Below are 21,268 nucleotides of genomic sequence, written 5' to 3' on the forward strand. Positions count from 1 at the left end.
GTTAGAATGAGTTAATGCAGCAAGCCAATATTTGCAGTGTTGACCCTTTTTCAGGACCTCTGCAATTCTCCGTGGCATGCTTTCACTCAACTTCTGGACCAAATCCTGACTGATAGCAGTCCATTCTTGCACAATCAATGCTTGCATTTTGTCAGAATGTGTAGGTTTGTTTGTCCACCCGTCTCTTGATGATTGACCACAAGTTCTCAATGGGATTAAGATCTGGGGAGTTTTCAGGCCATGGACCCAAAATCTCCATTTTGTTCCCTGAGCCATTTAGTTATCACCTTTGCTTTATGGCAAGGTGCTCCATCATGCTGGAAAAGGCATGGTTGATCACCAAACTGCTCTTGGATGGTTGGGAGAAGTTGCTCTCGGAGGACATTCTGGTATCATTCTTTATTCATGGCTGTGTTTTTAGACAAGACTGTGAGAGAGCCGATTCCCTTGGCTGAGAAGCAACCCCACACATGAATGGTTTCAGGATGCTTTACAGTTGGCATGAGACAAGACTAGTGGTAGTGCTCACCTCGTCTTCTCCTAACAAGCCGTTTTCCAGATGTCCCAAAAAATCGGAAAGGGGATTAATCAGAGAAAATGATTTTACCCCAGTCCTCAGCAGTCCACTCCCTGTACCTTTTGCAGAATATCAGTCTGTCCCTGATGTTTTTCCTGGAGAGAAGTGGCTTCTTTGCTGCCCTCCTTGAGACCAGGCCTTGCTCCAAGAGTCTCCGCCTCACAGTGCGTGCAGATGGACTCACACCTGCCTGCTGCCATTCCTGAGCAAGCTCTGCACTGCTGGTAGCCCGATCCCGCAGCTGAAACACTTTTAAGAGACGGTCCTGGTGCTTGCTGGTCTTTCTTGGGCGCCCTGGAGCTTTTTTGGCAACAATGGAACCTCTCTCCTTGTAGTTCTTGATGATGCGATAGATTGTTGACTGAGGTGCAATCTTTCTAGCTGTGACACTCTTCCCTGTTAGGCCATTTTTGTGCAGTGCAATGATGACTGCATATGTTTCTTTAGAGATAACCATGGTTAACAGAAGAGAAACAATGATGCCAAGCACCAGCCTACTTTTAAAGTGTCCAGTGGTGTCATTCTTACTTAATCATGACAGATTGATCTCCAGCCCTGTCCTCATCAACACCCACACCTGTGTTAATGGAGCAATCACTGAAACTATGTTAGCTGGTCCTTTTAAGGCAGGGCTGCAATGAAGTTGAAATGTGTTTTGGGGGATAAAGTTCATTTTCTAGGCAAATATTTACTTTGCAATTAAGTGCTGTTAAGCTGATCACTCTTTATAACATTCTGGGGTATATGCAAATTGCCATTATAAAAACTGAAGCTTTTTCAAATTAATATTTGTATCATTCTCAAAACGTTTGGCCATGACGTTCACGTTTGTTTTTCGCTCTGTGTCTGTGCGCCCCCTAGTGTTCGCACGGAAACTACGTCATAGGTGTGGTCAAATGAGATGAGACGAAACCGAAAGTAAACGCCAAATAAAAATCACCTTATGAACGCACGTCTGGGACATACGACGGTGAGTTTATTAACACTTACAGAAATGTTTGAAATGTTACATTATGTACAAAATATACTGGTTTAATGTTCTAACGATAAAGGACGTAATCCAGTCTGAATCTGTACGAAACGATCTGTGACAAAACGGCGAACTTTTTGAACTTCAGTCACTCCGGAAATGTAGATTACTGACACGGAGAAAGGTGATAGCGCATGTCGTATTTAACATTGTTCAGGAGAATCTGTATTTAAGGATCATCGTCAAAGAGTCACTGTAGTTAGAGATACTTATGATACCTAAATATAACTATTTAAATACAAGTTTAAAATTAAATATGGATTCAAATATTATTTAGCATTTTTCAAGAGAGGCCACTGTATAGTCACTGATATTGTCACACTGGAAGAACTGTTTGCCTTTAAATCACATTTGTATTTGTTCTAAACTAGACGATCTTAGGCGGAACATTGGTAAAAAAAAGAAAAAAACATCGTCAATATTCATTAATATAAGTTGCCAAAAGATGGCGCTAAAGTAGCGTGTAATTGCATTTAAGTGTTTAGCAAGCGTTCACGTATATGTAGAATACTGTATATAACATATCTGTTAAAATGTCCTTTTCCAGTGTGTCCAGTGTTACTGGGATTGTGTTTGGGGGCGGAGTCACACTGCCGTGACATCAGGTTCATTATAATCAGTGTTTCAGTGTCCTGCTCCTCCTCTTTATGATGAAGTGTTGACAGGGAGCAGAGAGCAGCATCTCCAGTGCCCAGCTGTGTGTGTGTGAAGAGGAACAACTCCATGATGGAGCCTCATAACTCCAGCAGTGACCCAAAGTGAGGAGCTTTACATCAGCACTTAATCTGAGGAAACAGGAAGAGGGAATATTCAGGATAAATGAGATGTAGTGAAGGACTTAATTACTCAACACTTTCCTCATCTTCATCAGGGTGAAGAGCGTATTTTCAGTATCCAGCCGTGTGTTTATGAAGAGTGAATCATCTCCACTACCCAGCTGTGTGTCTATGAAGAGTGACTGGTCCATGCCATGTCCTCCTTACTTCAGTAGTGGGCCTGTGACCCCTGACCCACAGTGAGTGACACATTACACACAGAGATTCTTTAATCAGACTGAAAGTATTTTAAGTCTTCATTCTCCACATTTTCCTCTGTTTCTCCCTCCTCAGTTCTTACGTATGTGTGGAGGGAGTAAATATTTGTGGTTCCTTAATCCCACATTAAAGCCAGTACCACTGAATTATACTTAAACAAATAAGGAACAGAGTAATAAAATAAAGAAGACAGACTCCAAGATCACTTGATGAGAATAACAGGTCCCACTTTATTGTAGAGCAACGTTGGTGTACAGTTGAGTCTCTCCCCAACATGAAAGTCTCCAGGGCTCAGAGGAGCACTAATGTTTATTCATACAGTATATTCTGTAACGAGGTGACAGATGCAGCAGACACAGGAGGTGGTGCTGGGTCGACTTTAATGTCCATTTCCATCATAGTCACAGCACAACTCAAAGCTGTTAAATGCAGTTTAAATGCAAGGTATCAGAGGAGCGGATAGCGCTCTGAACTCTGAAGAGAGTCACTCAATCTTGACCTTTAACGGATAAAGAGGGTTACTGGAAATGAGTGACAGGTGCAGGAATGAAGAGAACTGATCAGTAGGCGGGGCTTGTGATCTATGGAGTGAACGAGAGGTGGAGTGTTGTGAAGTGGGCGGATCCCCTGAGGAGCCGGACCGGCCTACCGTGACATATTCTAATCAGATACACATTGCTCCTCCTACTCTATTTACATATCTACTTTAGATTCCACCATTATGTCCAATCAACATGACTTCACACCCCAGTCATTCATATTCATATACACATTCATTATATATGTATGAGGTCCAAATGTAAAAGTTCTGTCTGTTTAAAGATCCCCTGATCTGGACCTTTATCAAATGAGGCCTTTTACTGTGTCATCTTACATCCACAGTTCATCCAGCAGCATGTAGAGGCCCTTTCATTATCTGTCTGTGTTCATGTTAGGGCTGCCATTAACGACTATTTTTCTATCGATTCAACTATCGACTATTTTATCGATTGGTCGACTAGTCTAAACGATTAATTTTCTGCAGAACAAAAAACAACGAAATTGGCTTTCTTGTAAATTACATATATTCCGACAACATAATACAGAACAAAAAATGTAAAACAGCTTTATAGTGCAAAATGTTAGTGCAAAACTTTACTCTCCAGCATAGTAAACATAAAAAGAGGGCCTATTCAGTGATGTAACTTGAAATTCCACATTTCCTTTATTAAATTCAAGTTTTTTATATTAAACAAAGTGCATACTACTTTTAAACGGCCTCTTCAGCAGAGTAAACAAACAAAATAAAAGAGTGCTTAAGTCGACTGTGCAACTGCTACCAAATCATTGCCTTTTCTGGTGGCCCATCTTCCAGATCAGCCATGCTGATTGTGCTTCCATTTAAGGTGTTTGTGCATCATGTATTCAGGTCTATAAAATGTAGATTTTCCATTAAAGTTGTTGTTCTGTTTGTCCACAGTGCCCAAAAGAAACCTGTAAATATTTCTAAAGACAAACTGGAGTCAGTATTCAAGGTGTGTATTTGTCCGCGCGTGTGTGTGTGTTTGTTTGTGTGTGTGTTTGTTTGTGTGTGTGTTTGTTTGTGTGTGTGTGTGTTTGTGTGTGTGTGTGTGTGTGTGTGTGTGTGTGTGTGTGTGTGTGTGTGTGTGTGTCATGCTGAGCTCCACCCTCTCCTGTCAATCTGTCTGTTTGGTCCCTCTAGCCCCGCCCAGCCTTTCCCTGTTTATACTTCCCATGTGTTTTTCATGGCTGTCTGTCCCTCCTTCCATTCAGTAACTCCACCCTGTGATTATCAGTCCCACCTCTTCACAGTTGACTTCTCTTGTTAGTCTGTCCTATTTAATCTCTGTCCCTTCTCTTGTTAGTCTGTCCTATTTAATCTCTGTCCCTTCTCTTGTTAGTCTGTCCTATTTAATCTCTGTCCCTTCTCTTGTTAGTCTGTTTTATTTAATCTCTGTCCCTTCTCTTGTTAGTCTGTCATATTTAAGCTTTGTTAATTCTCTTGTTCTGTGGTAGTTCTTAAAACTGTATTCTTGAAACTTAAATATTAAACTTTTGTACTTTAACTTTTGTAATAAACCATAATGTCCACAGGACCACCCAGTCCCTCTCAGTTCAGTCCTCTCTTGTGTTTAATGGATTATCCTGTTATAATCATCTGTGTGTAACACTGTAGTTTTACTGATACTGTTTATTCAGGAGCTGGAGCACAAAATCATCTCTCTGGTGAAAAATGAGCTGAAGAGATTCAAGAATCTACTGAGTCCAGATTACCCAGCATGCACTGAGAAACAGGTGGAGGATGAGGAGGATCAGAGCAGTGTCAGAGAGGGGGCGATGAAGATCACACTGCACGTCCTGAGGAACATGAACCAGACAGACCTCGCTAACACACTACAGACCAGTAAGAGCTCTGGGTCATGACATCATAACATCACTTTATTACTTCAGAGGGAGGACACTGTTGGTGAATCTCAGTTCACAATGAGGATCTTAAATCAGTGTTGGTCTGTCCTCAGTTGACCTCCCTTCAGTGTAGTCTGCTCAGGTGCAGACTCAAGACTCTCCTACATTTATCACTGTTGTCATGTGATTGTAGAATGTTGATGCTTTGAGGATACGTTGTTATTCTTTAAAACTGAGCCAATCAGATTTGACCACAGGTCACTGTCTCATGATGTCATACACAGGTGTGTTTTCTGTTTCCCTCCATTGTCTCTCAGATGTCCAGTCTGCTAGTTGTAGGTCTCCTCAGTCAGGTGACAGTTACCAGTGTGTGTGGTGGAACTTCAGCTGGTGTAATGGCTTCCTCCATCAACGCATGTTTTCTCAATGTCATTTTTGATACTCAGACATTCTAACCCGTTGGCACGCTGAGGCATAATCACTGGCACGCGACACGCTGGACCAGTATCAGCAAAAAAAATTTATAATAAAAAATAGATCACAATCCTCCAATCGAAATCGCTCCTCAATGCTCTGCTCGGTGGAGGCGTTTATACTTGGTGATTGATCGCGATATAATACTTAATTTGTGTCCATTTACACCTCCCCTCCGCTAACAATTAAAACCCCCCCCCCCCCCCCCCCCCCCCCGTCATCAATTTTAAACTTGCTCCCCCTCCCCTCAACAATTTTAAGCTCACTACCCCCCCCCCCCCCACCCCCCGCCGCACCAATATTATTTGTTGTTGATAGTGGCACACTCATTGACTGGACATGTTAAAGTTGGCACTCCATGTCTCAAAGGTTGCCGACCCCTGGTCTTACCTATCTCTAACATTTACAGTATTTCAATTTCCTGAATGTATCATGGTCAATCTATGGGGACTAAATATCTATTAATAATAATGTCTTTTCTTGTATTTTCTGCAATGAGTTGTTTATGGTTGGCCTTAAATCAGATTAACATGTGTGCTGTTGTCTTCCACTTTATCAGAAATGTTCCCTGCTTGCCACAGAAAGCTGAAATCCAAACTGAGGGAAAAATGTGAGAAAATTAATGAAGGAATCTCACAGCATGGAACCACAGCACTTCTGAATGAGATCTACACAGAGCTCTACATCACAGAGGGAGGGAGTGGAGAGATGAACAATGAACATGAGGTGAGACAGATTGAGACAGCATCCAGGAGACCAGCAACACAGGAGACACCCATCAAATGCAGTGACATCTTTAGACCCTTACCAGGACAAGACAAAGCCATCAGAACTGTGCTGACTAAAGGAGTGGCTGGAATTGGTAAAACAGTCTCAGTGCAGAAGTTCATACTGGACTGGTGTGAAGGAAATGTAAATCAGGATGTTCTCTTCATATTTCCACTTCCTTTTAGGGAGCTGAATTTGATGAAGGAGAAAAAGCTCAGTCTGGTGCAGCTTCTTCATTGCTTTTTTCCAGAAACACGTGAATTAAAACCAACTCACTATACATACTACAAAATTCTGTTCATCTTTGACGGTCTGGATGAGTGTCGTCTTCGTCTAGATTTCCAGAACAATGACAGCGTGTGGGATGTAACAGAGTCGACCTCAGTGGATGTGCTGCTGACAAACCTCATCAAGGGGAATCTGCTTCCCTCTGCTATCCTCTGGATAACATCTCGACCAGCAGCAGCCAATCAGATCCCTCCTGAGTGTGTTGACCAGGTAACAGAGGTGCGAGGGTTCAGTGGCCCTCAGAGAGAGGAGTACTTCAGGAAGAGAATCAGTGACCAGAGTCTGGCCAACAGAATCATCTCACACATGAAGTCATCAAGAAGCCTCTACATCATGTGCCACATTCCAGTCTTCTGTTGGATTGCAGCCACTGTTCTAGAGAGGATGTTGGGTGAAGCAGAGAGTGGGGAGATCCCCAAGACTCTGACTCAGATGTTCACACACTTCCTGATCTTTCACATCAAACACAAGGACCAAAAGTATGATCAGAAAAGTGACACTTACCCTCAACTAGAAAAAAAATCTAGAAAACATATTTTGGCACTGGGAAAACTGGCTTTCCAACAGCTGGATAAAGGCAACCTGATCTTCTATGAGGAAGACCTGAGAAACAGTGGCATTGATGTCAGAGAAATATCAGTGTATTCAGGACTGTGCACTCAGATCTTCAGAGAGGAGTTTGGTCTACAGCTGGGGAAGGTGTTCAGCTTTGTACATCTGAGTGTTCAGGAGTTTCTGGCTGCTTTATATGTGTTCATTACCTTCATCTCCACCAACACAAATGTGCTGGAACAGCAACACCCTGGATTGTTCAGTATTTTCAAAAAATCAATATCTTCTCTCCTCAACAGTGCAGTGGACAAGGCCTTACAGAGTCAGAATGGACACCTGGACCTTTTCCTCCGCTTCCTTCTGGGTCTCTCACTGGAGTCCAATCAGACTCTCTTACGAGGTCTACTGACACGGACAGGAAGCAGCTCTCACTGCAAAGAGGAAACAGTCCAGTACATCAAGGAGAAGATCAGGGAGAATCCCTCTCCAGAGAAATCCATCAATCTGTTCCACTGTCTGAATGAACTGAATGATCATTCTCTAGTACAGGAAGTCCAAACATACCTGAGCAGAGGAGGTGACACTCGTCTTCATGGAGTCAGGCTCTCTCCTGCTCAGTGGTCAGCTCTGGTGTTTGTGTTGCTGAACTCAGAAGAGGAGCTGGATGAATTTGACCTGAGGAAATATGACCCATCAGAGAAATGTCTACTGAGACTGCTGCCAGTGGTCAAAGCATCCAGAAAAGTCATGTGAGTATTTTCATTCAGAGATTCACAGTGGACATAGCACTGGATGCTCCTGAATCAGAAGGTCTATCAGAGGGGGGGGGGGGGCGCTGCCTCTGTGCTCTGGGGTGTGGGGCCCGGGGTGTGGGGGGAGCAGGTGCTGGCCCTCAGCGTGGTGGCGGGACATGGGGCCCGGTGCCTAGGGCCCTGCCCGCGCGGGGGTGACCTGCGCCACTGCGGGTCCGCCGCTGGGTGGGGTGGGTCAGTCTGCCTTGTGTCGGGGCATCGGGCCTGGGCCTTGGGGCTCTGAGGTGCCTGGGTGGTGGGGGTGGGGCGGTCAGGGTACCCGCGGATCCTTAAAAAGTCTTAAAATGTCTTAAATTTAGTTTTCCATATTCAAGGCCTAAAAATGTCTTAAAATGTCTGGAATTTTATGAGGGGAGGCATTAAATTATTATAAGTGTGCTGTTCAGTTGTTCTGGCGCGATGTGAACTTCCGAATCTAGCGCTAATGCAGAAAAAAAACCGCTCCAGGGTCCTAGTGCTAGATTCCTAGCGTTGGAGTATACAACAACGTCAACAATTTTCGTTCGCCAACCCCCCCCCCCCCCCCCCCCCCCCGTCAACAATTCTCGTTCTCGTTCTCACCCGTCTCCTAACCACTGTCTGTCCCTCAGTTTTTACTGCACTTTAGACATTGAGGGCTTTTGAGGGGATGGTGTGGACACACGTCGTCCAGTGGCCCGGGGCTTTGCCCACGTTTGTCCCAGCACCTGTCCCCTCAATTTTAACTACACCATAGTATCACACACTACCATACATGCATCTACACCAACACCTACACACTACACAGCACTGGGTGTGGAGGGGTGGGAAGGCCTTCCTTCACCCGTTTCCTGCTCCCTGCCGGGACAGGGATGGGTCGCTAGCGCGGGGCTGGACTGGTGGCGTCCTGGAGCTGCTGCCGATCCTTGCTGGTCCAGCCATTTGCCCCCGCCGTGGAGGGTGTGTTAGTTTGGATGAATGTGTCTTTGTCCTTGTCTCTTTTTGTATAGGTGGGTGAATGAGTACATGTTGGGGGGGGGTATGGGTGTGTGTGTATATATTGGGATGAATGTGTAAGTATATTTGTGGGTGTATACATGTCCGTAAGAGTGTATATGGGTGAATGTGTGTGGGAGTGTATGTTTGTGTAGGTATATATATGTATGAGGTTCTATATGAGGGTGAGTGTGGGTGTATGTATGTGTATATGGATGTGTGTAGGTGTATATATAATGAGGGTGTATATAAGGGGGTTTGTGTATGTATGTAGGGGTGTATACATGTCCGTAAGAGTGTATATGGGTGTGTGTGTGTATATATTGGGGTGAATGTAAGTACATTTGTGGGTGTATACATGTCCGTAAGAGTGTATATGGGTGTGGGTGAATGTGTGTGGGAGTGTATGTTTGAGTGGATGTACATGTGCATGTAGGTGTATATATGTGGGTGAGTGTGTGTGTGTGTGTATGTATGTGTATATGGATGTGTGTAGGTGTATACATGGTAAGGGCGTATATAAGGGGGTGTGTGTGTGTATGTATGTAGGAGTGTATACATGGGGGTGAGTGTATGTGTGAGGACAGCTGGTTCTGGGTCTGGGGCTTGTTGTGCCCGGTCCTCTCCTGGCTGGTCCCCTGGGGTTACTTCTCCCCTTTTTTCTGTCTTTTCCCTTTTTATTTTCTCTCCCCCTCTTTTCTATATTCTATCTTCTTATGGTCCACCTAACCCCAATAATTATCACTATTGCACTGTATTAGAACACTGGCAGACAAACCAACATAGAACGACTGAGAACACTCAGTGGGAAACGAAAACAGGCGAAGGAAAATGCAGGAGCTGTGTGTGTGTGTGTGAGTGAGAGAGAGAGAGAGAGAGAGAGAGAGAGAGAGAGAGAGAGAGAGAGAGAGAGAGAGAGAGAGAGAGAGAGAGAGAGAGAGAGAGAGAGAGAGAGAGAGAGAGAGAGAGAGAGAGAGATGGCTTGGGCTGTGAAAGCGTAGGCAGCAAACAACTTCAGCAAAGGGCTGCTGAAGTTGCTCTCTCTAAATAGGCTGCAAACAGCTGTAGCCTATCACGCTCAATTGCCTCCGGGTCTAGCTCGCGAGCTCCCCCCAGTGGCGGCAGGAGGAACGCGTCTGGGTCCAACCCTGACACACACTTTGTTTATTGAAGTAAATGGAGGAAACAACTGGGCAGAGGGATCCAGACGTAATCCAAAGTCAATGTCAAAAAAACAGTCCAGCTCAGGTACACACAAAAAGAAGAAAAAACAGGTAGAGGTACAAAAAGGGAGAATCCAGGAGAGCAGTGAACTAGACAAACTGGGTCGAACCACAAAGAGAATAGAATACAGGAAAAACCGCTTGGCATGCTTTCAAAATGTCTGCAATACTTCACAAAGAGTTTTGTGAGTGTCCTGATATATATATAATAGCCTATGATGAGAACCAGGTGTGAATTAATACAGAGGGGAGGAGGAAAGGGTCAGAAAACGTGGGGCATTCTGGGAGTTGCAGTCTCCAGGGTTGAGCTGCATGACAGATACAGAGGATAATTTAATCAGCAGTTCAGATTCTGGAATCCAGCATCTGATTGATCTACATTTTGTACTGTATTCACTCATTTACAGACTGTCTGGCTGTGGTCTCACTGAGGAGTCTTGCAAATCTCTCACATCAGTTCTACAAACAGAAAACTCACTGAAACAGCTGGAGATTAATAATAATGACCTAAAAGTTTCAGGAGTGGAGCAGCTCTGTGCTGGACTGAAGAGTTCAAACTGTAAACTGGAGATTCTCAGGTGAGTTTTCTGTCAATTTAATCTGGAATGGAAACAGTAAAGTGTGGTGGCACTACAGGGTTTTAATCAATTTTAAGATTAATATTTATGTACTTTTAAAATGTCAATTTCCTTTTAAAATAATAAACTTCCTTTGATTACACTATAAAAAATCCTATCACAAGGCAATGCAAGACAATTTCACACTTTATTATTTTATGAGGTTTTCTTTCTTTGTTAATTCCAAATATTTTCTGTTAAAATTAACTACATGAACTACATTTCATTGTGTTACGGTGATAGCTCCGGACCCCTCCTTGTGGGCGTGTCGTTATGTCGTCTGTGTGCAGTTATGTCCATGTTTGTAGTTCCGTGGGTGTGGGTCGTCTGTGAGCGTGTTCGTAGTCTCACCTGTGCCTTGTCTCGTGATCATTGGGGAATGTGTTCACCACCTATTTAATGTGCGTTTGCACAATGTCTCGTGCTCGTCTTTGTCTTGAGTTCGTGCCTGCATGAGTTGTCTGTTTGTGCTTACGCTACCGTGCTGGACTTCACCCGTGTTTGTGTTATTAAAAGTGTATGTTCACCACACTACTCGTCGTTGTGCCTGCCTCCTCCTCCACGCGTTACACATTGACTGACCACATTGTGGAGAGAAAGAAAAATGTGTGATGCATAAGTAGATTTACATAATCTCCTAGAAGAGAAATGTAACACTCTAAAGAGACTCAGATGAGCCCTTGTTCAAATGTATGTGGGTATTTATGGAAATGTTCATACTCCTACACAGAGCTGAACACACACACACACACACACACCTGCATAGAAGTGACAAACACACAGGTTGTAAAACAGCTCTGCCCCAAGTGTGTTATTAATGTTCCAAATCCAGACATCTACACTACCTCAATATCTTTTGATTTCATTTACACATATGACAAATACCCCAATATTAAAATGACATGTAATGAAAAATCCACCTTTTCAGTGCTTGTGCACACACATTTGACAACATTATGTCAAAGTTCAGAGCTAAACAGGTTAGGATTATTAGGTTTAATATTGTGGAGGGTGTTTGGTAGTGTAGGATCATATGTGAGGAATGGATATGAAACCTCACCATGACAGTAGTTTATTATAAAGCACAGGGTGAAGCCTCCACTACAGTTACTGGCCTCTGCTTTTATACTTTTCAATCTGTTAATGTAATTAATTTCATCCTATTTTACAAGATACTGTGATGTGGGGTACATATTAGTCACAAACGTACACAGACTTAAACACACTTTGTTTATTGAAGTAAATGGAGGAAACAACTGGGCAGAGGGATCCAGACATAATCCAAAGTCAATGTCAAAAAAACAGTCCAGGTCAGGTACACACAAAAAGAAGAAAAAACAGACAGAGGTACAAAAAGGGAGAATCCAGGAGAGCAGTGAACTAGACAAACTGGGTCGAACCACAAAGAGAATAGAATACAGGAAAAAACGTTATGTATGCTTTCAAAATGTCGGCAATACTTCACAAAGAGTTTAGTGAGTGTTGTGATATATATAATAGCCTATGATGAGAACCAGTTGTGAACTATTACTGAGGGGAGGAGGAACGGGTCAGACGACGTGGGGCATTCTGGGAGTTGCAGTCTCCAGGGTTGAGCTGCATGACAGATACAGAGGATAATTTAATCAGCAGTTCAGATTCTGTAATCCAGCATCATCTGATTGATCTGTATTTTGTACTGTATTTACTCCTCCTTTACAGACTGTCTGGCTGTGGTCTCACTGAGGAGTCTTGCAAATCTCTCACATCAGTTCTACAAACAGAAAACTCACTGAAAGAGCTGAAGATTAATAATAATGACCTACAAGATTCAGGAGTGGAGCAGCTCTGTGCTGGTCTGAAGAGTTCAAACTGTAAACTGGAGATTCTCAGGTGAGTTTTCTGTCAATTTAATCTGGAATGGAAACAGTGAAGTGTGGTGACACTACAGGGTTTTAATAAATATTAAGATAAATATTTATGTACTTTTAAAAGTAAATTTCCTTTTTTAAAATAATAAAACTCCTTTGAGTACAGTATAAAAACATCTACCACAATGCAATGCAAGACAATTTCATTCTTTATTGTTTTATGAGGTTTTCGTTCTTTATTAATTTCAAATATTTTCTGTTAAAATTAACTACATGAACTACATTTCATTGACTGACCACTTTGCGGAGAGAAAGAAAAATGTGTGATGCATAAGTAGATTTACATAATCTCCTAGAAGAGAAATGTAACACTCTAAAGAGACTCATATGAGCCCTTGTTCAAATGTATGTGGGTATTTATGGAAATGTTCATACTCCTACACAGAGCTGAACACACACACACACACACACACACACATGCATAGAAGCGACAAACACACAGGTTGTAAAACAGATCTGCCCCAAGTGTGTTATTAATGTTCCAAATCCAGACATCCACATCCACAATACTGTGAAAGAAAATGTGGCAATATCTTTAATTTCATTTACACATTTGACATATACCCCAATATTAAAATAATGAAAATCCACCTTTTCAGTGCATGTGCACACACATTTGACTACATTATATCAAAGTTCAGAGCTAAGCAGTTTAGGATTATTAGGTTTAATATTGTGGAGGGTGTTTGGTGGTGTAGGCTCATAGGTGAGGAATGGATACGAGACCTCACCATGTCAGTAGTTTATTATAAAGCACAGAGTGAAGCCTCTACTACAGTTACTGGCCTCTGCTTTGATACTTTTTAATCTGTTAATGCAATTAATTTCATCCTGCTTTACAAGATACTGTGATGCGTGGTACATATTAGTCACAAACGCACACAGATTTAAACACACAGATAGGCAACAACTGGGCAGAGGGATCCAGACATAATCCAAAGTCAATGTCAAAAAAGCAGTCCAGGTCAGGTATACACAAAAAGAAGAAAAAACAGACAGAGGTACAAAAAGGGAGAATCCAGGAGAGCAGTGAACTAGACAAACTGGGTCGAACCATGAAGAGAATAGAATGCAGGAAAAAACAATACTGAGGGGAGGAGGAAAGGGTCAGACGACGTGGGGCATTCTGGGAGTTGCAGTCTCCAGGGTTGAGCTGCATGACAGATACAGAGGATAATTTAATCAGCAGTTCAGATTCTGGAATCCAGCATCATCTGATTGATCTACATTTTGTACTGTATTTACTCCTTTACAGACTGTCTGGCTGTGGTCTCACTGAGGAGTCTTGCAAATCTCTCACATCAGTTCTACAAACAGAAAACTCACTGAAAGAACTGGAGATGAATAATAATGACCTAAAAGATTCAGGAGTGGAGCAGCTCTGTGCTGGACTGAAGAGTTCAAACTGTAAACTGGAGATTCTCAGGTGAGTTTATTGTCAATTTAATCTGGAATGGAAACAGTGAAGTGTGGTGACACTACAGGGTTTTAATACATTTTAAGATAAAATATTTATGTACTTTTAAAACGTCAATTTCCTTTTAAAAATAATACACTTCCTTTGAGTACACTATAAAAAATCCTATCACAATGAACTGCATGACAATTTCACACTTTATTATTTTATGAGGCTTTTTTTTTATTAATTCCAAATATTTTCTGTTAAAATTAACTACATGAACTACATTTCATTGTGTTACGGTGACAGCTCCGGACCCCTCCTTGTGGGCGTGTCGTTATGTCATCTGTGTGCTCAAAATAAACTCAATGGCTAAAATATATATGTTTTTCAACACACACACACACACACACACCTGCATAGAAGTGACAAACACACAGGTTGTAAAACAGCTCTGCCCCAAGTGTGTTATTAATGTTCCAAATCCAGACATCTACACTACTGTGAAAGAAAATGTGGCAATATCTTTTGATTTCATTTACACATATGACAAATACCCCAATATTAAAATGACATGTAATGAAAAATCCACCTTTTCAGTGCTTGTGCACACACATTTGACAACATTATATCAAAGTTCAGAGCTAAACAGGTTAGGATTATTAGGTTTAATATTGTGGAGGGTGTTTGGTGGTGTAGGATCATATGTGAGGAATGGATATGAAACCTCACCATGACAGTAATTTATTATAAAGCACAGGGTGAAGCCTCCACTACAGTTACTGGCCTCTGCTTTGATACTTTTTAATCTGTTAATGTAATTAATTTCATCCTATTTTACAAGATACTGTGATGTGGGGTACATATTAGTCACAAACGTACACAGACTTAAACACACTTTGTTTATTGAAGTAAATGGAGGAAACAACTGGGCAGAGGGATCCAGACGTAATCAAAAGTCAATGTCAAAAAAACAGTCCAGGTCAGGTACACACAAAAAGAAGAAAAAACAGACAGAGGTACAAAAAGGGAGAATCCAGGAGAGCAGTGAACTAGACAAACTGGGTCGAACCACAAAGAGAATAGAATGCAGGAAAAAACTTTATGTATGCTTTCAAAATGTCGGCAATACTTCACAAAGAGTTTAGTGAGTGTCGTGATATAAATAATATCCTATGATGAGAACCAGGTGTGAACTAGTACTGAGGGGAGGAGGAAAGGGTCAGACGACGTGGGGCATTCTGGGAGTTGCAGTCTCCAGGGTTGAGCTGCATAACAGATACAGAGGATAATTTAATCAGCAGTTCAGATTCTGGAATCCAGCATCATCTGATTGATCTACATTTTGTACTGTATTTACTCCTTTACAGACTGTCTCTCTGTGGTCTCACTGAGGAGTCTTGCAAATCTCTCATATCAGTTCTACAAACAGAAACCTCACTGAAACAACTGGAAATTAATAATAATGACCTACAAGATTCAGGAGTGGAGCAGCTCTGTGCTGGACTGAAGAGTTCAAACTGTAAACTGGAGATTCTCAGGTGAGTTTTCTGTCAATTTAATCTGGAATGGAAACAGTAAAGTGTGGTGGCACTACAGGGTTTTAATCAATTTAAGATTAATATTTATGTACTTTTAAAATGTCAATTTCCTTTTAAAAATAATAAACTTCCTTTGATTACACTATAAAAAATCCTACCACAAGGCAATGCAAGACAATTTCACACTTTATTATTTTATGAGGTTTTCTTTCTTTATTAATTCCAAATATTTCCTGTTAAAATTAAATACATGAACTACATGTCATTGACGGAGTCCTTGTCCAAATGTATGTGGGTATTTATGGAAACACACACTCCTACACACCGCTGAACAGACACACTCCTACACAGACCTGACTGAAACACACAGCTTGTAAAACAGCTCTGCCCCAAGTGTCTTATTAATATTCCAAATCCAGACGTCCACATCCACAGTACTGTGAAAGAAAATGTGGCAATATCTTTTAATTTCATTTACACATATGACAAATACCCCAATATTAAAATGACATGTAATGAAAAAACCACCTTTTCAGTGCTTGTGCACACACATTTGACAACATTATATTTACATTTACATTTACATTTATGGCATTTAGCAGACGCTCTTATCCAGAGCGACTTACAAAAGTGCTATTATATCAAAGATCAGAGCTAAGCAGTTTAGGATTATTAGGTTTAATATTGTGGAGGGTGTTTGGTGGTGTAGGATCATAGTTGAGGAATGGATATGAGACCTCACCATGACAGTAGTTTATTATAAAGCACAGGGTGAAGCCTCCACTACAGTTACTGGCCTCTCTAGCGCCCCATACTGGCTGCTCTGCAAATGCAGTGAGGACACTGTCTTTCTCCCTCTTTTTCCCTCCTTTCTGCAGATTGTCTGGTTGTTTGGTCACAGAGGAAGGCTGTTCTTCTCTGGCTTCAGCTCTGAGTTCAAACCCCTCCCACCTGAAAGAACTGGATCTGACTTACAACCACCCAGGAGACTCAGGAGTGAAGCTGCTCTCTGCTAGACTGGAGGATCCCCACTGCAGACTGGACACACTCAGGTATGTAGAAATCCCCTTAAACACCCTGTGTGTGAACACACACTCCAAATGTGAGAAGAACAGTGTCATACATAGAAACAGCACACATGACACATACATGGTCTTATTCCTAAAATACATACAGTATCATACATGACACCAGTGGCAGCTCGTCAGTAGGGGGCGCTGGGGTGCCGCCCTCATCAAATTATCCAGAGAAAAAATGTTACTTAGACATATGAACTTATGTAAATTATATATTGCAAAAGTATTATGAAACTAGTAATACTGACAATTATCGTACATTTAAAAAAAGATCAATAATTCTATCTAGATGTAAGCACAGGTGGTCACACCTGCTTGGCATTGCTGCCTGACGCACCTCCGACGGTGCCATTGTGTGGGCTGCAGGGTCGTCAGCTGGGGGGGGCACCCTTCACTGATGTTTCGCTCCATTATCCCCCAGAACATCTCTGGGTGGTGGAGCAGCGACAGGGACGTCTCCCTGCCGCCCCCTGCAGCCTGCTGAAGGATCTGTATTCACCCCACTCTCTGACCCCAGCGTTATTATTGTTGTGTGTGGAATGAGTCGCAGGGGACTGTGCATGTCAGGGACGTCCATCTCCCTGACTCAAGCACAAGTACTGACCGCATACCAGAACGTCTCCCTCAAGAGCTTCTTTCCCCCATGTGCCATCCTTCCTTCTGAGCCACAGCCAGAAGCTCCCTTCCTCACCCTCCTCTGCAGGGTCGCGAATAGCTCACCTCCTGTTAGGGCCTGTGACACCCAGAGTTTTCAGTAGCCTCTGTGTGGATGTCCCAGTGAAGCCCCTGCATCTGACCTCCACTGGGAAGATGAATGGTCTCCACTCAGCTTGTGAGCACGTTGCTGCCAGCTCTGCGTACTTGTCCTTCTTCCGTTCGTACGAGGACTCCATGTGCTCCTCCCATGGGACTGTCAGCTCTGCCATGATGACGGCTTTGGCAGGTGCTGACCAGAGCACGATGTCTGGGCACAAGGATGTTATAGTAATCTCTGCTGGGAATTTCAGTTGGCGGCTAAGGTCGGCTGCCAACTGCCACTCACTTCCTAGCGACAGGAGCGACCGCTCTGTCCCCGTGCTGCACCGTGCTGTCGTCCCTGACCTGGTAAACTGGATCCACATCGGGGAGGTGGGTAGGCTTGCTGACCGGTTTACCTGCTGTCTGCGGGCTTCCAGGATCTCTGCGAGCTTGCGCAGGACCTTGTCATGCCGCCACCTGTACCTTCCCTGTGACAGCGCTGTCTTGCATCCGGAGAGGATGTGCTTTAGGGTTGGACTTGGGAAACTACAGAGATGGCAGTGTTCTTCTGTGCCAAACCAGGTGAGAAGGTTCCGGGGGCTCGGTAAGGTGTCGTATGTGGCCCTAATCCGAAAGCTCAGTCTTGCCTGGGGAGTTCTCCACAAATCGGCCCAAGTGATGGTTCTGTTTAGCACAGCCTCCCAAGTAGTCCATCTGCCTTGCTGTTGCTGGCTCACTGCTGTAATCTTGTATGTTTCCTCCTCCATCTTGGCAACTTCAGAGATCACAAGATCCTTCCTCTCCTTCCTGGTCGCTTTGGACCAGCTCTTTGGTGCTACTGCCCATCCCAGACCAGATCTGCCCAACTGTGTAGCACCAACGATCTCCTGGTGCTTCAGCCGTTCCACTGCCTGGTCAACTGCTTGGGATGCATTCCACTTCCGTCCAGTGCGAATCTGAGGGTTGGCAGCTCGAATTGCCGGGTCCGTGGAGTCTCTCAGTTCGAAGTGGAGTCTCACCTTCTCCTTTTGTCCACTGAATGTCTGTGACATTACATGTGTACCGTATACTTCCTGTGTGTGGGGCGCTGGACTAATGGGTGTCTATGTAGGTCCTTAAACTTTTGGCAAGCATGTGATCTGGAGAAGCTCTTTAATTGGTTGCCTTAAAGTTTGCTGCGGGACAGAGAGCTGCGCCCCGGACACACCTACTTTTATCAGTAGCCTATCAGTATAGTTAATTATTGATCCTGGAATATTCTTTAAAGGGTTTGACTCTATACACAAGGCAGTGAATGTAATCTGTGAAGTCTAGACCCTATAGAGGTGTGTGTGTGTGTGTGTGTGTGTGTGGGACAGACAGTTCAGTTATCTAGGTGCATGTGTGTGTGTGAGTAATAGAGCTTTCTTCCTCAATTTCTATATTTCTCTCAGGACAGAGCCTTCAGAATAAAAAATAACTGTGTGTGTGTGTGTGTGTGTGTGTGTGTGTGTGTGTGTGTGTGTGTGTGTGTGTGTGTGTTCTTTAGGGTGGATCATGCAGGGAAGATCAGTCTCAAACCAGGACTAAGAAAATGTAAGCAGTTATGTAGTTATGTAGTTACACACACACACACACACACACAGATATGCACAGATATATACACACACACACACACACACACACAGATATACACACACACACACACACACACACACACACAGAAAATATAACCAGCATGTATATATATATACACACACACACACACACACACACACACACACACACACACACACACAGATACACACACACACGCGCACACACACGCATGCACACGCACACACACGCATGCACACGCACGCACACACACGCACGCGCACGCACGCACACACACGCATGTACACACACACACACACACACGCACACACACACACACACACATACACGCACACACACACACACACACACACACACACACACACACACAGTATTTGTGTCGTCTCCTCTAATGTATCTTCTTGTGTGCAGATGCGTGTGAGCTCACACTGGACCCAAACACAGCACACACACGTCTCTCTCTGTCTGAGGGGAACAGAAAGGTGACGTGTGTGGAGGAGCAGCAGACGTATCCTGATCATCCAGAGAGATTTGATTACTGTTATCAGGTGATGTGTAGAGAGAGTCTGACTGGACGCTGTTACTGGGAGGTTGAGTGTAGTGGAGATGCTGGTATAGCAGTGACATATAAAGGAATCAGCAGGAAAGGACGCAGTGATGACTGTGTGTTTGGACACAATATAAAGTCCTGGAAGCTGCGCTGCATTAATAACAGATACTCTGTCCATCACAATAATAACCACACGTACATCTCTGCCCCCTCCAGCTCCAACAGAGTAGGAGTGTATCTGGACTGGCCCGCCGGCACTCTGTCCTTCTACAGCGTCTCCTCTCACACACACACACTCACACACTTACACACATTCCACTCCACATTCACTGAGCCCCTCTATGCAGGGTTTGGGTTTTGGGGTTCTGACTCCTTAGTGTGTTTGTGAGCTAGAAAAACCTCCTGTGTACTGGAGCAACACCTGAGTCTCCATGGAAACACACACACAACTGGAGAACAAAATCTCTCTCTCTCTCTCTCTCTCTCTCTCTCTCTCTCTCTCTCTCTCTCTCTCTCTCTCTCTCTCTCTCTCTCTCTCTCTCTCTCTCTCTCTCTCTCTCTCTCTCTCTCTCCCTCCCTCCCTCCCTCCCTCCCTCCCTCCCTCCTCTTTTTCTTGCCTCAACAGTTACTGTCTTCTCTGCATTTCTAGGTTTAGGGGTAAATGAAGTCCTGTGATTACATGCAGAGTAGTTAACCGTGGAGTGTAGAACCTGCTTCTACATTTTACTGTTTTATCCAGTATTTTACATTTATGCAGAAATTTCCCTGCAGTTCCGGTATGTGTCCAGTAGATGGTAGCAGACAACCACATATTGATATACAGTATCATAACTGGGCAAAGTATAGGATTTTGTGTGTGATTTTGTAAAGTGTTTTATGTTTTGGTGTGATGTACATTTGCTTTCTTCTGTCCATTAAAGAGAAAGACTGAAATTTACTCCAGTCCTATGGAGTGAGATTACTGTCTTTAATACAAGAGAGCAAAGATGAGGTTCAATCGAGCAAGTAAGACACACTGAGCAAAACAACCGAGCAAAACCAGTGACAGTGAGAGCAGAGAAACAAGAATCACACAGTTAAGTGTGTTTGTTTCACTGTTTTAAGCACACGTTTGTTTTTGCTTGATTCTGTTTTCAGTGCACTTTTCAGTTTTTTGCTCACTTCTAAAACTACCACACAGACATTTTATTTGAATTTTAACGTCATTTGGACATTAATGCCAACCTAAAGAACATTGATAAACATTTCAACCACTTTGTGCTTGCAAAGCAGAATCTGAGAACAGTTGTAAAAGAACTTGGCCTCCTCCAGCACAACATCATTCAGTCTGAACCCACTCGCTAGAGCTCCACACACCACATGAATCAAAATCAAATCAAATCAGATTTATTGTCACATCACCAGAGTACAGGTACCCCGGTGAGTGAAAAACTTGTGTGCATGTTCCACAATTTGCAGCAACAATATTACAAAGATGTATAAATTACAAACAATTTAAACTATGTACATTTAAAGCTTACTCTGTATGTCTTAAAAATAAAAATAAGTATTTGTTCTAATTAGTGGTGGGACTTTAACGCGTTAATTTCGATTAATTAATTACAGGAAAATTAACGCACTAAAAAAATTAACGCATTTAACGCATGAGACACTTTTGCACCGTGAATGTTTCTCAGTGCACGAGTTCCAGACATACAGATTATATGGACGCACAATAAGATGA

At 43.0% G+C, this 21,268-nt stretch overlaps 1 protein-coding gene across 1 annotated transcript; it reads left to right on the forward strand.

Moving 5' to 3' along the window:
- The first annotated feature begins 1,484 nt into the window (after positions 1-1,484).
- Positions 1,485-20,482, forward strand: LOC143497842 (NACHT, LRR and PYD domains-containing protein 3-like). The gene is made up of 13 exons (XM_076993427.1): positions 1,485-1,547; positions 2,155-2,365; positions 2,479-2,622; positions 4,101-4,155; positions 4,841-5,045; positions 6,081-7,878; positions 10,526-10,696; positions 12,437-12,607; positions 13,901-14,071; positions 15,415-15,585; positions 16,464-16,637; positions 18,928-18,974; positions 19,407-20,482. Exons 2-13 carry the CDS (start codon positions 2,331-2,333, stop codon positions 19,931-19,933), a joined length of 3,669 nt encoding a protein of 1,222 aa, XP_076849542.1. The 5' UTR covers positions 1,485-1,547; positions 2,155-2,330; the 3' UTR covers positions 19,934-20,482.
- Positions 20,483-21,268: the final 786 nt, after the last annotated feature.

The sequence above is a fragment of the Brachyhypopomus gauderio genome, unplaced genomic scaffold (genome assembly GCF_052324685.1).
Source record: "Brachyhypopomus gauderio isolate BG-103 unplaced genomic scaffold, BGAUD_0.2 sc113, whole genome shotgun sequence".
Taxonomy (NCBI): domain Eukaryota; kingdom Metazoa; phylum Chordata; class Actinopteri; order Gymnotiformes; family Hypopomidae; genus Brachyhypopomus; species Brachyhypopomus gauderio.